The sequence below is a fragment of the Podarcis cretensis genome (assembly GCF_951804945.1).
Source record: "Podarcis cretensis genome assembly, chromosome: 13".
Taxonomy (NCBI): Eukaryota; Metazoa; Chordata; class Lepidosauria; order Squamata; family Lacertidae; genus Podarcis; species Podarcis cretensis.
In genome coordinates, this window is record NC_137182.1 from 20871984 (window position 1) to 20890164 (window position 18181).

General features: G+C 45.6%; 1 protein-coding gene across 1 annotated transcript; it reads left to right on the plus strand.

Moving 5' to 3' along the window:
* Nucleotides 1–8803: 8803 nt before the first annotated feature.
* LOC307201047 (goannatyrotoxin-Vere1-like) lies at nucleotides 8804–16061 on the plus strand. Its single transcript, XM_079950184.1, has 4 exons — nucleotides 8804–8930; nucleotides 9515–9702; nucleotides 12634–12732; nucleotides 15946–16061. Exons 2-4 carry the CDS (start codon nucleotides 9515–9517, stop codon nucleotides 15968–15970), a joined length of 312 nt encoding a protein of 103 aa, XP_079806310.1. The 5' UTR covers nucleotides 8804–8930; the 3' UTR covers nucleotides 15971–16061.
* The last annotated feature ends 2120 nt before the right edge of the window (nucleotides 16062–18181 follow it).

Consider the following 18181-nt stretch of genomic DNA (forward strand, 5'->3'; position numbering starts at 1 on the left):
CCAGTTCTGTGGCTCCCAATGACCTTGAAGCTCATGCACTGCACACCTCCATTGCCTGGGGATACACTCTCCCCGCTGCGCACATGAGTTTTCTCTCGGGTGAGAGGAGGGTCACTTGGTAATGGTGTCGGTGGCATTGGAAGAAGATGTCTGTAAACTGGGTACTCTTCTGAGGCAAGGAAGGGGCATGGCTGAAGAAGCTTTCGGTATTAGGAGCTGGCAGACCTTGATGTACCATAAGGTCTCGGCCCAGTATACCTGAAGGAGCATCTTCACCCCCATCGTTCAGCCCGGACACTGAGGTCCAGCTCCGAGGGCCTTCTGGCAGTTCCCTCGCTGTGAGAAGTGAAGTTACAGGGAACCAGGCAGAGGGCCTTCTCAGTAGTGGTGCCAGCCCCGTGGAACGCCCTCCCATCAAGTGTCAAGGAAATAAACAACTATCTGACTTTTAGAAGACATCTGAAGGCAACCCTGCTTAGAGAAGTTTCAAATGCTTGATGTTTTATCGTGTTTTTAATATTCTGTTGGGAGCCGCCCAGAGTGGCTGGGGAAACCCAGCCAGATGGGTGGGGTATAAATCAATTGTTGCTGTTGTTGTTGTTCCTTTACAGTGATTTCTATCTGTAATTATATCACTTTAAAAGATGCATACAGTCGTGCCTTGGTTGCTGAATGCCTTGGAACTCGTACGTTTCGGCTCCTGAACGATCAAAAACTGGAAGCGAGTGTTTCGGTTTTCGAATGATTTTCAGAAGCCGAACGTCTGTTGTGGCTTCTGCGGCTTCTGATTGGCTACAGTATGCTCCTGTAGCCAATCAGAAGCTGCACCTTGGTTTTTGAACGGTTCTGGGAGTCGAACGGACTCCAGGAATGCATTCCATTTGAGAACCAAGGTACGGCTGTATACTCAATCATTCAACCATTCTAAAGGGCTAATTTTCATGAAACATGTTCCTTTTTTTTGGGGGGGGGGGAATAATTTTTATTTGATTTTACAAGTGTAAGGACTTTTAGACCAGCGGTCAATCTAGCTCAATATAGCTTACACTGACTGACAGTATCCCTCCAGGGTTTCAGATGGGTCTACAACTAAGCTATGGCCCTTCCCAAGAAAGCTAGCTCAGATGCAGGGAAGGACCCTGTCCCATCACTGGGGTCATCCAGCTTCCAAACATCATTCAGCTTCGGTGTGTGGAATGGGAAGACAGCACCATCTTGTCCTCCCACAAGTTTTCTCCGACCTGATTCACTTGTAGACCCACCTTGTCCAATCCGTCACTTCAGTTTTTGAGGGACTGTTGACGTCTGAGATTACAGCAGCATCCAATTTTCTTTCTTCAGCTGGAGCCATCAGACGACAAGCTGGCAAGTTCCGCGGTGGTTTATATGACTACGACTAAGCGATCCTTTTATTTATTTTGGCGCAGGCTTCAGAGAATGGATTTGTCAGGGCTGTTCTGAGCAGTAAGTGATATCCATGATAGGATTTGTCAGACGGGCCTTGTCATCTCTCTGAATGGCGCGTCTCGCCCACAAGGCTGGTTTTCCATCCATCATGGAGGCTTGGGCTACCTCTGCCTTCTGAAAAGACCCCTGGGGGACTTTGTAAGGAGGAGATCAATATTGCATGATGTCCACTTAAAACGACAGCAGGGGAAATGAAAGGAGGACAGGGTGCACACAATAACCTTCCAGCCGATCCTTCCCTCGAGCAACCTCTGCGCACATGCGCTACTTTGAATCCTGGTCCAGGAATAACTACAAAAGTGAAACCAGGCCTGCTCTTACAAAAGAATTAGGACAGGCTGAAGGAACTGAAGAGATGTTGCCTGCAGAAAACAAAACTTTGTGTGTGTGTTTCTTGGAACCATGTGGAGAGGTGTGCCCTCTAAGATTTCCAAAGATGTAAAGAAGGAAGTCAAGTTTTGAAATGTTAAAATGACTCTAAAACTATTGAAATGTATATAACTGAAAATTAAATACTACTACTACTACTACTACTTTGTTGTTGTTGTTGTTTAGTCGTTTAGTCGTGTCCGACTCTTCGTGACCCCATGGACCAGATCACCCCAGGCACTCCTATCTTCCACTGCCTCCCACAGTTTGGTCAAACTCATGCTGGTAGCTTCGAGAACACTGTCCAACCATCTTGTCCTCTTTCGTCCCCTTCTCCTTGTGCCCTCTATCTTCCCGAACATCAGGGTCTTTTCCAGGGAGTCTTCTCTTCTCATGAGGTGGCCAAAGTATTGGAGTCTCAGCTTCAGGATCTGTCCTTCCAGTGAGCACTACGGATAATAATAATACCTACGGGACCGCCTCTTCTGGTATGCCCCATGGAGGACCTTAAGGTCTGCAAATAATAACACCCTCAAGATCCCAGGCCCCAAGGAGATAAGACTGGCCTCAACCAGAGCCAGGGCCTTTTCAGCCATGGCCCCGGCCTGGTGGAATACTCTCTCACAAGAGACCAGGGCCCTGCGGGATTTGACATCTTTCTGCAGGGCCTGCAAGACGGAGCTGTTCCACCAGGCCTTTGGTCGGGGTTTAGACTGATTCTTTTCTTTCTGTATAAGAACAAGCATTAAAGAGGCCTCCTAGCCCACTCACAGGTCCTTTATAAGACCAGTGGTAACAGTTGGTCCTGGAGAATATTAACCACTCTCCATTTTACCCGTGGACTGCCATCTGTCCAGATTTTAATTTGCTCTGAACTAATTTTAAGATGTATTTTAATTAATTGATTGCCTGTTTTATGTTTTTATGTTCTTTGTATACTGTGTTAGTTTTATGATGTTAGCCGCCCTGAGCCCAGCTCCAGCCAGGGAGGACGGGGTACAAATAAAAATTTAAAATAAATTTATTATTGATAATAATAAACCTGGTTTATCCAGGTTCAGACCATGTGCATGGCTTACAAGCCACTTTACAGTTCTAGACCAATTATTTAGGAACATTTTATCAATTTTTGTAACCTAAGTTTTTCTGCCTGTGTTTCCTTGCTGCTGTGTGGAAAAGCACATGAATCTGACCTTTGAAGAGTTTGTAAGTAACCATTTTTAACTCACCGAACATGTGGTCTCTTTCAGTGCTAAGGGAAGAAAGGGAAACTTCAGAAAGAAACTTAAAAGGGGTTATTTTAAAGGTCTAACAGCCTATAATTCCACGCTTTACTTTGCTGCATGTTTTATGATTTTAAATCTCTGCTGGGGCGCTCTCACCAAAGAGTACTTGCCCCAAACCTGGATCTAGACATCTAGTGAATTCTCCTTTTATTCTTTTAAAGTAAAAATACCAACAGGCAATAAGTTATTGACTTCTTAGCACCACATCTCTATTGGGTAAAAATTGCACAGAGCTCCACCATATTGCATAATCCAGGGTGGCATGATAATGGCACTTGGCCCTGTGGCCTGCAACACCGATGCCCTGAAATATTAACCACTAAAGCTGCAATGTTAATGAAATGAAACCACAAAAGGGTAACTAATCAGTCCATAAAGCGAGGATTTGGATGACTATTGATTAGGTGGGGAGAAATTTCTCTGATGCAATCAGAGATTTAATGGGAGATTGGACAGCAAAGCAATGATTAATGAACAAATCATCCATCCTTCTAATTAAGAGGAGTGAGAGGAGGCCAGTTGGCTGCCTGGTGACGTACGGAGTTGTGTGCCTCACCGTGAGAAGGTGCACAAGGGCAAAGTTGTGCGTGTGTGAAGCTTTTTATAGATGTCTGAAAACCTGGGGGTTGCAAGCACATTTATTAATTTTTTTACCAACACATTTTAAAATGGGTATTTAAATATGCACTTTAATGCAAATTGTTGTGCAGCTTAGATTAGTTTGGAAATGGGGCTCACTGGATTTATGTGTAAAAGTAACAAGAACTGGAAGTCAAAAATATCCCCAGCAGTGGAAAAACCTGAAACTGCTACTGCGTGCTATATTAATGAATGAAATTTAACATTCCTTTAGACAACTGTGATGAAGAAAAGCAGATGACATGCTTTTTGGAGCCAGGCTAAACCTCCAAGAAATGAAAGTAGGCCTGTGTCGAAATGTCTATTTTCACCTGAGCCTTTCTAGCCACCCCCCACATGACAGTTCTAAAACCTCTTTTCTGCTTGCTGTCCTCTGCGTACATTCTTTCAGCCATAGCCGGCCCTATCATTTGATAGACAGGCAACTGGTTCATACATTGACCAAAGCAGCCGCCCTTTCCCTCAGCTTAAAGATGTTCAACTGATGCTCTTGATTCTCTTGATTCATGAGTATCTCATGAATCAAGATGCTCTTGATTCTCTCGTGAACCAAAATCTGCAAGGGAGGCCATCTCTGATTTCACACATGCTGCCCACTTAGATAGAAAGATCAGCCAACCAGTAGACTGATCAGTCAATCAGTCTATCCCAGGCATAGGCAAACTCAGCCCTCCAGATGTTTTGGGACTACAACTCTCATCAGCCCTAGCTAACAGGACCAGTGGTCAGGGATGATGGAAACTGTAGTCTCAAAACATCTGGAGGGGCTGGTTTGCCTATGCCTGGTCTATCCATCTATCTATTCATTTATGTCTCTATCTATCTAGCTATCTAGCTATCATCTATCTATCCATTCACCCATCCATCCTCTTTCTAGCTTTCTAGTTTGTGTGTCTATATCTATTTGTCTGTCTGTCATCTCTCATCTGCCTATTGTCTACCTATGTGTATGTGTCTATCTTGTCATATGTGTGTGTGGTGCGTATGGAATATAAGGTCTCTGCCCTGGGAATCTTACAATCTAAAAGTCAACACAGGAGTAACAACAGAGGGAGGGCAGGGATGCGGTGGCAGACGTAAACAGGGAAGCTATATACCGTTGTTTCAGCTGCATCTGTTGTACATAGGCTTAGTTACATGCTGAGCCGCAGCAGCGTAAGGTTGCCAAATCCAAAAGGGAACAGAGTTCCACAGGGAATTTCTGCTTGTTTGGCAATTACGTCTCTTGCCTGGCTAACTCATGAATGGGATCCTCCATTAGATTTTGACCCTTGCAAGATCCAGCAACTGGAAGGGACTCAGGCATCATACATTGTAACTCCCCCTTACCCAAAAAAAACCTCACAACAATGTTTTGGAAATATGGGGAAGAGATGCATGAGATGCTTGCCCATCCAGTGAAACTCAACACAGCGAATGATAGTTCATTAGGTTTGGTTGGGCTAGAGAGGACGTGATTGAGGAACTTTTCAGAAGTACAGTAGTACCTTGGTTTTAGAACAGCTTAGCTTATGAACAACTTGGGAATAGAACGCTGCAAACACAGAAGTACGTAGGTGTTTGGTTTGTGAACTTTGCCTTGGAAGCGGAACATGTTCTGCTTCCCGTCAAGTGTCTTCCGTTTGTAAATTGAGTCCCCTGCTGCTAATCAGAGGCTTCCTGTTGAGTCTGTTGGCTCCCAAGCACTCATGCAACACAGAGGTGATATTTGGAGCTTTTGTTTTTGCTTTTTTTGCGTTTTTGTTTGTGTGGCTTCTTCGTTTTTGTGACTGTGACTTGTTCTTTGTTTTATGGGACTGACTTGTGGCTGTGGCTTGTGACTTGGTTTTTGTGACTTGGTTTTGTGACTGTGTGGAACCCAGTTCAGCTACTGATTGATTGATTGTGTGACTGCAGAAATGGATAAAAGCCTCCCATCCAAACAATGACTATCATCAGTGCACATAAGAATATTTTTTTAATCATCTACAATACTGTCTTGTTTATTTTATAGTACAGTGGTACCTCAGGTTAAGTACTTAATTCGTTCCAGAGGTCCGTTCTTAACCTGAAACTGTTCTTAACCTGAAGCACCACTTTAGCTAATGGGGCCTCCCACTGCCGCCACACCGTTGGAACATGATTTCTTTTCTCATCCTGAAGCAAAGTTCTTAACCTGAGGTACTATTTCTGGGTTAGTGGAGTCTGTAACCTGAAGTGTATGTAACCTGAAGCGCCTGTAACCCGAGGTACCACTGTACAGTACATTGATCATTGCTTTCATTTTATGGATCAATGGTCTCGTTAGACAGTAAAATTCATGTTAAATTGCTGTTTTGGGCTTGCTTTGAAAAGTCTGGACTGGATTAATCCGCTTTGCATTACTTTCTATGGGAAAGTGTGCCTTGGGTTTGGAATGCTTTGGTTTTGGAACAGATTAAGTTTGGGAACCAAGGTACTACTGTATTGGAGATTGCATGTTGTCATTATGCCTAGGGAATAGGGGTGGAAGGATCTCTCAAATTTGATTCTCTCCATTTCTCATTTTGCCAATGTTAAATTCAGTTGTCCACATTTCTGCAGCAATTTGTGCTCCCACCACCGCTCCCTGGGCTATGAGCCTTCTTCCCTTGGTAGTTCCCCAGCTGGTTCCTTTTGTTTGCATTCCTGTGGTTTTTTACAATTTGTTCCTGCAATTGTCAGAGGTTCTCTGTTGCAAATGACCACAGTCTATTGATATTCAATGAGATCCAGCAGTTACTTGCATTTCCAATTTTTCTCCATGATACAGATAGGTTGGTCTGACTCAAGGTTGTGGAGATTATTTGCAAATGCAGAAATAGGTTTAAAGTGTTACAACTGCTGGCAATACATATTGTGTCCCTAGAAAACTATCATAAAACAGCTTATGAGATGTTGTGAAATATCTATGTTAATATACCCCTTTGCCATTCCCAGGAAACAATTTTTCGTTCCTTCGTCAGATAAGGTTTCTGCTAATTAGAAAATGCAAAGGGCGCCGGCCTTTGAAAGCTTCTGTCATGCTTGTTAACCTATAAAGTGCCACAATACACTTTTATTTTTGCAGCAATGGACTAACACATTGAAACCCCAGCTGGGCAATCTTCTAAATGACAAGTGCAAGTTTGCAACCTAGGAAGCTGCCCAATTTTTGCAGCAAAAAAATAACCACAGACTGAATGAAATGAAATGAAATGCAGTGTCTTGTTATAATGGCGCCACTTATTTACTTGTTTAGGTGATCTAAATAAATTTATGGATTCATTTATTAAATGTATACCTTCCAGCAAATCATTAGCGTAGGTTGTCAACAAATATAAAAAACACAGTAAAGGGACATGATAAAGTGTCAGGGACTGGGTACTTTTTATCATATGTGGTGGACAAGTTGGGAAGTAAAAGCTTTCTGGAAAATTATATATAATGAGCTGAAAAGAATGTTTAATATAACTTTTGTTAAAAAAAAACTGGAGGCTTTTTTGTTAGGTATTATACCCAAACAAAATAAAAGACTCTTTAAGTATGCAACAACCACAGCAAGTATGGTTTTCCCAGTAGTGATGTATGGAAGTGAGAGCTGGACCATAAAGAAGGCTGATCACTGAAGAATTAATGCTTTTGAATTATGGTGCTGGAGGAGACTCTTGAGAGTCCCATGGACTGCAAGAAGAGCCAACCTCTCCATTCTTAAGGAAATCAGCCCTGAGTGCTCACTGGAAGGACAGATCCTGAAGCTGAGGCTCCAATACTTTGACCACCTCATGAGAAGAGAAGACTCCCTGGAAAAGACCCTGATGTTGGGAAAGATGGAGGGCACAAGAAGGGGACCTGAAGCGTATGTAACCTGAAGTGTATGTAACCCGAGGTACCACTGTATGTATGTATGTATGTATGTATGTATGTATGTATGTATGTATAAATAATCAATCAATTTGTTGTTGTTGTTTTAAAGAATCAAAAAGTAAACTTGGCAGAATTTCTTAGTCCGAGGTGAGATTTTTCTTGGACACCCAAACACTGAGTGCATATACAGTGGTACCTCGGGTTACATACGCTTCAGGTTACAGACTCCGCTAACCCAGAAAGAGTACCTCGGGTTAAGAACTTTGCTTCAGGATGAGAACAGAAATTGTGTTCCAGCGGCGCAACGGCAGCAGGAGGCCCCATTAGCTAAAGTGGTGCTTCAGGTTAAGAACAGTTTCAGGTTAAGAATGGACCTCTGGAACGAATTAAGTACTTAACCTGAGGTACCACTGTACTGTAGAACCTCAGAATATTCGCATAGTATCCTACTGAAATTTTCCACCAATCCCTTTGATTTTGACATGGCCACCCTAGCCAGATAGAAATGTGACAAGTCTGTGGCTGATGGATTCCAGCACCCTCTCTTCTCCCAGTAGACAGCTAGTCACCACGGTGAAGTTTACAAGCGGGGCAACGTCCCTCTCCTCTCATCAGACAGATCACTGGAAGAATCTCAGTCCTGAAAGTTAAACTTTGCTTATCAAGGCAACAGAATACTTGATCTGAACTGATCCTTGCCTCCCAGCTCTTTCATATACTTGTGCGTGTCACAGTATTCACTGGCACTGAGACCAACAGGCTTCTCCTTTCACTGTGTGAGTGAAGTCTGTCTCTCTCCTAAAACTTTGCATCTTACCAGTTTTGGGGGATGAGCACAAACCTGAAGAGTATATACGTCTTCCTCCTCCAGTGTGAGATCTTAGGACTGTGTGAAGCCCCATTATCCTAGTCCCCCCCATCAGAAGCCCCAGTTATTTAATCGTACAAAGAGCTTGGCTCAGGTCCACAGTTGCTGCCTCTCTAAATTCTGCCCCCCCCACTGTCGAGGTTCACCCTGTTCCCCGTTCAGCTTCCCCCTCCCTTAGCAAGTGCAGCGCCTGTTCGCTCAGCAATCAAGGTGGCTGATTCAGAATCGCATCGATCAACACATGATGGGTGAGTGAATGACTGAACGAGGAGGGAGGGGAGGAGCCTCCCCCTCCTTAATTTACCCACCTATACAGGATATAAACCCCTGGCTGAGAGAGAGCTGCTAACAGAGGCATCAGCAAGAAGAAGCAACTTGAAACTTGCAGAAGGGCTGGCTGAACCCTACTTGCACCCGTCTGCATCTAGCTTTGCACCTGCTCCTACCTCGTTTTGACAGTGAGTACCTGGGACAGGTAATTGTTGGTTTGGTTGGTGGGGGGGGGAGAAGTCCCTTCGATCTGCTTCTGGGCTTCTTTTAAGGGAAGGAAATAAAGTTGTGGGAACTAGGGAATAAAGCCGAAGCATGACTTAATTTCTAAAAGCCGAGGGCTGCTTGGGGTTCCCGAACACAACAGGATGGCAGGTGTTTTTTGGGCACATGTTCCTCTTCTGCTTGCTGTTTCCTGACATTTTATAGCAGGTGCTTCGAGCGACCGAGCTGCTTTGCTGAGCCTCGGGATCAGGGGTCAAAAGGGAAAGAGGCTGTTTCAGGGAACCGGACATTCTGCTGGATGAACATTTGACAGCGGCATGTTTGTACGCAGTTACGTCCACACTGAGCATCTGCCGGTGTTCTGTTTTCTGGGCAGTTTAGGAAAGGCTGATGGCCATGCCAGATCTCAACAAGGTGGCAACGTATTAATGTAAAGCTGGCATTTCCACAAGGGACTATGGGATGCTTTGGCAGGGCTCACCTGGCAGCACTGGGTTAGTTCAGGCTGCTTAGCAGGCTTTGTGCGTTCTCGTCTGTTTCCTTCCAGATGGTGGCCTCTCTGAAGCCCTGGCCTCTTGTGATCGCCGTGACCCTGTGCGTCTTGTTCTGCTTGGGGACCTTAGTGGATGCCTACCCTCCCAAGCCAGAGAGTCCCGGAGAAGATGCTTCCCCAGAAGAGATGGCCAAATACTTCTCAGCTCTCCGGCATTACATCAACTTGGTGACACGGCAGAGGTGAGCAGGATTGTGTGGGTTTGGGTGTGCAGTAGTGATTTCTTATGTACCAGGGAAATGATCACACACACACACACACACTGCTGCTTGCCTGAATGTTGGTGGGGAATGGGCATTGGGTGTAGAGGTCCAAAGCAATGGAGGAAAGGCTTTAGCTCCCTGCCAAGTAGAGCACACATTCTTAACATTCCCCAGGTGAAGGCAGCAGAGGGAGTGAGTCAGGGCAAGGCTGCTGTCTGAGACTGTATCCAGCTCACTAGCATCCTTGTCTGTCATCAGTTGTGAAGCTGCAAGGAAGCCACAGTGAACCCTTTCGAAAGATGATACCTTTCTTCAACCTTAGACTGTTCCTGTGCCAGGTTTCATTTTCTCTGTGTTGTGAAAGCACGCTAACAGCATACCCTCCAACATTTCTCCAATGAAAATAGGGATGTCCTATTTAATACTACTACTACTACTACTACTACTACTACTACTACTACTACTACCCCTCCCATCCAACTGGGTTTGCCCCAGCCACTCTGGGTGGTTTCCAACATACAGTCATACCTCGGGTTGAAGTCGCTTCAGGTTAAGCCTTTTTGGGTTGCACTCCGCGGCAACCCGGAAGTAATGGAGTGTGTTATTTCCAGGTTTTGCCACTCACGCATGCACAGATGCTCAAAATGACGTCACACGCATGCACAGAAGTGGCAAATCGCAACCCGTGCATGCGCAGACGCGGGTTGCATTCGCTTCAGGATGCAAACGGGGCTCTGGAACGGATCACGTTCGCATCCAGAGGTACCACTGTATATAAAAACATAATAAAACATTAAATATTTAAAAAAACCCTTCCCTATACAGGGCTGACTTCCGATGTCTTCTAAAGGTTGTAAAGTTACTTGTCTCCTTGGCTCAAGGGGGGTCACATGACTCCATACCCTCCAACATTTCTCTGATGAAAATAGGGACGTCCTAAGGAAAAGCAAGGCATTCTGGGATCAAATCAGAAACTGGGATGGCTTCTGTAAATCTGGAAAATAGGGACACTTGGAGGGTCTGCAAACAGTTTTTATCTTCTGCTGAGTGAGTGTGTAAGTTAAGAAGGCCCACGAAGCAGTGGCGTAGCGTGGGTTGTCAACACCCGGGGCAAGGCAAGTAATTTGCGCCCCCTAACCCATGGATTTGCGCCCCCTAACTCGTGGATTTGCGTCCCCTAACCCTAACCCCCAGATGTTGTGCCCGGTGTGGCCGGCCCCCCTGCACCCCCCACGCTACGCCACTGCCACGAAGCAAGTTCTTAAACCTTATTTGCCTATGCAAATAATCACTACTTTGTCGAGTACGTTAACTATGGTCTGTGCACCCACAGAGTGTAGCTTTTCATTTGCAGAGATTGCTGAGCCCTGCAGCTTTTAAAGGCAGCCAATCAAATCAGCAGCCCAGCTGCTTAAAAAAAAAAAAAAAAGCCCATTTCAACACCTCCACCATTAGCACCAACTGCCTGGTACAGCCCATTAACTGTCATCTCCTAGAAACTTAATTGGAAATCCGACCCAGGAGGCGATTAGCAAGCCCTCGCCCCTCTGGGTTGATTCATTTTGTCTCCATGTCCTTCTTGAACTCCTGACCCAGTTCTGAACCCAGGGGAGCTATGGATCTGACTTCTGCAAACCACAGAACGGCAGCACATATATTCCTGTGGGGGGGGGAGCACAAGCCTTTTAGACTCCACTGATAAATGCCCACCTTTGCAAGGAGAGTCACACCCTAAGGGTCAGCTCTTGTAGCCAATCTTCTCTGTTGCTCTTCTCTGACCAGCCTTCTTTGGGGATGTTCAAACACAGGCAAGATTTGCAATGCAGGTTTTGCATTTGAGTTGCGTGCCCAAACCATTGTATTGGGAAGTTTTTAATGTTTGACATTTTGTGATGTATTTATGTGTGCTGGAAGCTGCCAAGATTGGCTGGGGAAGCCCAGGCAGATGGGTGGGGTATTATTATTATTATTATTATTATTGGTTGTTTAGGGCTACTTGAAGTTTCTACCCTCTGCTCTGAAATTCATTGATGATGATGATGATGATGATGATGATGATGATAATAATAATAATAATAATAAATAATTTCTTATTTATACCCTTCCCATCTGGCTGGGTTTCCCCAGCCACTCTGGGTGGGTCCTAACAGAATATTAAAAGCACACTAAAATGCCAAACTTTAAAAACTTCCCTAAACGGGGCTGCCTTCAGATGTCTTCTAAAAGTCAGATACAGTCATACCGCGAGTTGAATGTGCTTCGGGTTGAGCACGTTTGAGTTGCGCTCCGTGGCAACCCGGAAGTAACAGAGTACATTACTTCCGGGTTTCGCCGCTCGCGCATGCGCAGACGCTCAAAATGACGTCACACGCATGCGCAGAAGCAGCCAAACGCGACCCACGCACACACAGATGAGCCGTCGCGTCTTGCGTTCCATTCGGGATGCGAACAGGGCTCCGGAATGGATCGCATCCCGAGGTACCACTGTAGTTATTTCCTTCACATCTGATGTGAGGGTGTTACACAGGGCGGGTGCCAGTACCAAGAAGGCCCTCTGCCTGGTTCCCTGCAACCTCACTTTTCTCAGGGAGGGAACCACCAGAAGGCCCTCAGAGCTGGACCTCAGTGTCTGGGCTGAACGATGGGGGTGGAGACGCTCCTTCAGGTATACTGGACCCAAAGTTGTAGACATGGGTGGCGATGCCCCAGTAGCTCATTCTGTACATGCTTAGAGGAACTCCTTTCTTATCCTTGCTTCATCTGTTGCAAGTTCAGTGTGGGGCTCCTGCCTTGTAGCTGCTGAAATTAGGTGACGGGGAGAGGAAGAGTAAAAATCTGGACATTTCTCCAAGGGAACTTCTAAGATGGCACTAACTCAGTCCTTCCTCTCCATCCCTCTCTCTACACAAGGTATGGCAAGAGATCTAGTCCAGAGAGCTTGATGTCTGAACTCATTTTTGGAGACAGCAGCAGCAGCAGCAGCAACAGTGACCACAACATGAGATCACGGTGAGTCCTCCTAGCATAGCCATTTTTAGAGTACCGGAAGCCACTTGTACCTGACCTGAATTCTATTCTTTCTAGAGGAGAGGGTGGTGCTGTGGTCTAAACCACTGAGCCTCTTGGGCTTGCTGATTGTAAGGTCAGCACTTCGAATCCCCACAATGGAGTGAGCTCCCGTTGCTCTGTCCCAGCTCCTGCCAACCTAGCAGTTTGAAAGCACACCAGTGCAAGTAGATAAATAGGTACCACTGCGGTGGGAAGGTAAACAGCATTTCCGTGCGCTCTGGTTTCCGTCACGGTGTTCTGTTGCACCAGAAGCAGTTTAGACCTGCTGACCACATGACCTGGAAAGCTGTCTGTGGACAAACGCTGGCTCCCTCGGCCTGAAAGTGAGATGAGCGCTGCAACCATAGCTGTCAACTTTCAGATTTGAAAATAAAGGGATCAGCAGCCTCAAAAATAAGGGTTCAGCAGACTCACCTGTCCTGGGGACAGTCTACGGGATATCTAACAGTCTGGGATAGCAGTGGGAAGCAGTGGGAAATGGCGCTGGAATAAGGGAATTTCCCGCAAAAAAAGGGAAGGTTGACAGCTATCGCCGCAACCCCATAGTCACCTTTGACTGGACATAACTGTCCAGGGGTCCTTTACCTTTCATTTTTACCTGTTCTTTCTAACCGCAACAACCTTTAAGGATTGCTAAATAGGAAGGAAAGAACATGCTCTAAATGCTCAGATACTTTTTTGTGTGATTACTGTGATGTCTAATCTGTAGAAACAAAGGTGAGTTTAAGACTCAGACTTGCTTGGAAGCCACCTGCATCTTGACCCAGTGCAATGTTTCCCCTCCGCCCCCCCCCCACAACCCCCCCGAAAGATTACTCATCACTAGGAAAGCAGCATTCTGCACTTATCCAAAAGGAACCTCCCTGCTACTATTATGTTTATATGCCACCTTCTCCTCAAAGCTGGTGAATGTGGTTCGATTTCATCCTCACAACAACCCTGCGAGGTAGGTTGGGCTGAGAGACAGTGACTGGCCCAAGCCCACCCCAGCGAGCTTTGTGGCTGAGTGGGGATTTGAACCCAGGTCCTGCTCCAGCATTCTGACTGTTATACCTCTGAAGACAAATGCGGAATAATCCCAGGAATTGTGCACTGCAGATTCAGAGCTGTGCGTGATCCAGTGCAATTATTCCATCCGTTTATCTTTTATGGCCCTTATTTCAGATCTAGCACATCCAAGGGCGACACTGAAAAAAGGTTTATATGAAACATATACAGTGGTACCTCGGGTTACAGACGCTCCAGGTTACGCGATTTTGGGTTGCGCTTCATGCCGAACTTGGAAGTACCAGAATAGGTTACTTCTGGGTTTTGGTGCTTGCACATGCGCAGACGTGCTAAATTGTGCTTTGCGCATGCACAGAAGCACCGAATCGTGACCCACGCGTGTGCAGATGCGTCTCTGCGGGTTGTGAACGTGCCTCCCGCACCGATCATGTTCGCAACCCAAGGTTCCACTGTATTTAACAATGCAATATCATTTAAGCCAGGCTTTCCCAAACTTGGGTCTCTAGCTTCTTTGGGGACTGCAGTTCCCATCATCCCTGACCTAGCTGATGCTAGCTAGGCATGATGGGAGTTGTAGTTCAGAAACAGCTGGTGACCTAAGTGTCAGGTGGCAGAGGAACCAAACCACACGGCAGGTTGCCAGGAACGGATAAGAGAAGGAAAAGACCTTACCACCTGCCTTTCATTCAGTAGTCACAGAGAGAGGCTCTTGGAATAATGGCATTTTCTCAAGTAAATCTTCACCTCCCTTCTCTTCCACTTCCCCATTCATCAACAGCACTCCCCCCCCGCCATGGTCTCCAAGCCCTTTGCTCTCCTACTTTTAAGGCCTGCCGGGTTCTAGGAGGTTGTGGGTCTGGAATGCTTTCTGGTGATATCCCCACACTTGCCTATTCAGAATCAGAAGTAAGTCATAGTTTTGTGGAGCTTACTCCCTGGAAAAGGGGTATTGTCAGGCAACAGAGGAACCAGCCCCCTCGGCAGGTTGCCAGGAACTGACAAGACAAGGAAAAGTTCTTACCATCTGTTTTTATTCAGTATTCACAGAGAGAGGCTCGGGAATGTGGCCTCTCAGAATTATGGTGTTGCTCAGAGTCAAACCCCACTCCCTCTGTCCCTCCCACTTCTCATGAGTCATCACTATGGGTGCTGAAAAGTTGAAAAATTGAAATACATTCTAAAATCAGTTCAGAATCAAATTAATTGCAACCATTGGGCTAGAGTTCTATGAAGATTACAGAAGAAAGGGGTCAGACTGTGCCTTGGCCAAAGGCCTGGTGGAACAGCTCTGTCTTGCAGGCCCTGTGGGAAGATGTCAAGTCCCACAGGGCCCTAGCCTCTTGTGACAGAACGTTCCACCAGACCGGGGCCACGGCTGAAAAAGCCCTGGCTCTGGTTGAGCTCTTTGCTCTCCTACGTTCAAGGTCCGCCATGTTCTGGGAGAGGGTGTGTGTGTGTCTGGAATGCTTTCTAAAGACACGGTGTCCATCAGCTGTCACCCTTCTTCTTCTTCTTCTTCTTCTTCTTCTTCTTCTTCTTCTTCTTCTTCCTCCTCCTCCTCCTCCTCCTCTCCCATTATTTCCCTTCCCAACTATCTCCCTCATCTGCCTCTGAGCTGTGACCTCCCTCAAACCCCAGTTGTAATTCTGAATTCTGAGAGCCAGTGTGGTGTAGTGGTTAAGAGCAGCAGTCTCGTAATCTGGGGAACTGGGTTCGCGTCTCCGCTCCTCCACATGCAGGTGCTGGGTGACCTTGGGCCAGTCATGCTTCTCTGAAGTCTCTCAGCCCCACTCACCTCACAGAGTGTTTGTTGTGGGGGAGGAAGGGAAAGGAGAATGTTAGCCGCTTTGAGACTCCTTTGGGTAGTGATAAAGCGGGATATCAAATCCAAACTCCTCCTCTTCTTCTTCTGAACTGTCTTCTTCTTCTCTGGAAGGGTCAGGCTGGGGAGGTGGTCTCCACCATTCTCCCTCTTCCCAGTCCCTAACACCAGGTTTTGGGAAACCCTGGTTTAAAGCACCGACTCTGTGGTGTGCCCTTGCTCTGGATGGATTTGGGAGGGTGGGTGGCCTTGTTTTTGGGACAGGAGCAGCGACCCTCGCTCCTTCCCCTGCAATTGTGTGATTCTGCCTTTGTTTCCTGCAGATTTGATGATTCCTATGGGTGGTGACGACCTTCGCACACCTTGGCCGATAGCCCGCCGGCTGCCACTTTTTAGACGTTCCAATTCTGTGGTGTCGTTTTGCGGTTATTTTATTTTATTTTAAAGAAAAACAATCAACCCGTGATGAGAGCCGAAACTTTTCTTTGAAGAGACCCTCTCCTCTCCCCCACTTCGATTTTCTCCACCTCGTACTCGTGAGGCTTGGGGAATCATTTCCCCTCGCCAGACAACACTACAACAAAGCCATGCCTCCGTCTTTCCATAAACCAGCAGGGGGCGACACAAGAGATCTTTGTGTCTGGGGACAAGGTGGGGGTGGGGGTGGGGCTGCCATTGGTGGTGATCTAGGTTGTATTCGTAGTGACGTCTGTGTTGACTCACCAGTGCAAGAGCCTACTATGTCTCCTCTGGGTTGATTTTTATTTTATACACCATTTGTGTGCGCGTGTGTATGTGTGGTTATGGGTGAACGTATGTAAATGTATGCATTTTCAATGAATTTTCTCTGCATCCACAATAAAAAGCAAGTTTAATGGAGAAGCCTCCTGGAGTTTTTCCTTTTTTTGCTCTCTCTCTTAAAAATTATATTATTTTAATTAAATTTCCCCAATTAATTTCAAATCAAATAATTACATAACATATTTGTTTCACGGATGGGCTTCCCACTCACACTCCCATAGTGTTTTTATTCAAACCCTTTTCTTTCTTTCTTTTTTGAAATCTTTTATTTGATTTTCCCCCAGTACAGAGTTATAAGAATCCAAATATATATCCATAAACAGAGATTTCGCCGAATCTCAGGACTCCCCCCCCCCATCCCCTCCTTGGAGTCCCATTTTAAACATTTAAAACTGTATATTTTTCCAAACTCTAAGTTTTATATCAATCCATATTGTCCATGGTAATTGTTACACTACAAGTGAAATCAAAGTCCTGCCAAAGTTTCCATCTGCTTTCAGTGGTCTCTTAAATAACTTATAGTTTCCCCCCATTCTTTTGTAAAAATGTTACCCTCTTGCATCCTGAGTTTTCCAGTCGGTTTTGCCATATCGGCATAGTCCATCAGCTTAGTTTGCCATTCCTCTCTGATAGGGACCTTGACTTGTTTCCATCTCTGGGCTAGCAGCATTCGGGCGGCTGTTGTTCCATATATAAAAAGTCTTTTCTGCTCCTTTGGGATGTAGTACCTATAATTCCTAATAAAAAAGCTTCTGGTTTTTTAAAAAAACAAAAGTTAATTTAAACATCCCCCCCCCCATTTCATTATATATCATCTCCCAGAAAGCTTTTACCACCTTACAGGTCCACCACATATGATAAAAAGTGCCTTCTTTTTCTTTACATTCCCAGGAGGTATTTGTACTTGTCCTATACATTTTTGCCAGCTTAGTTGGGGTCAAATATCACGGTGCAAGATTTTCATATAATTTTCTTTCAAAGTACAGTGGTACCTCGGGTTACATATGCTTCAGGTTACATCCGCTTCAGGTTACAGACTCTGCTACATTTCAGAGCATCCTTAGCAAACCACAGTCCCTGGGATTCTCTGGGAAGCTGCAGGTAGACTCAGGGACTGACTGGTGGTTGCCATTTTATCCATGAGCATAGGAGCCAACTCTTTGGGGCCGAGGGATCTTTGCCCCCCAATAAAATATTTGAGGAGGCCACTCCCCAAAGTTGATGTGCATTGCCATTCAAATTGTGTGTATAAAACCGCATCAAGCAGCCAGTTATGCAGGGCGGAGCTTACCTCATAGCTGTCAATGTTTCCCTTTTTAAAAGGGAAATTCCCTTATTCTGAATAGGATTCCTCACAAGAAAAGGGAAAAGTTGACAGCTATGGCTTACCTGGGCCCCCCAATATTTTGTTCAAGTTGGCACTCCTGTCCATGAGGGAGAGACAGAGGTACGGTGAGGTTTTAATAATAGGATGGTTCCAGATGAGTGTTTTAATGTGGGGTCAATACTCCTCAGGCAACCTCCCCCTGCTATAATTAGATTTTATTTTATTTCTTTCAGACATATATACTCCACTCAAACCCATTCATGATGATAGTTACTAAATAAATACGCCGTGTATTTCTATAATGCCCAAAGAACAAGTGTTTACGAGTCAAAACACACCTGGCGTGTTTTCTGAAACACATCTTCATTGAACAGCCTTTGTTCTCAGGATAGCAAGGGTTGGGGCAACCATGTATTTGAATTTCATCGCTG

Coding starts and splice junctions, on each gene's coding strand:
- LOC307201047 (XM_079950184.1), top strand. CDS start 9,515: ATGGTGGCCTCTCTGAAGCCCTGGCCTCTTGTGATCGCCGTGACCCTG. Junction 9,703..12,633: donor AACTTGGTGACACGGCAGAG/GTGAGCAGGATT, acceptor TCTCTACACAAG/GTATGGCAAGAGATCTAGTC. Junction 12,733..15,945: donor GACCACAACATGAGATCACG/GTGAGTCCTCCT, acceptor TGTTTCCTGCAG/ATTTGATGATTCCTATGGGT.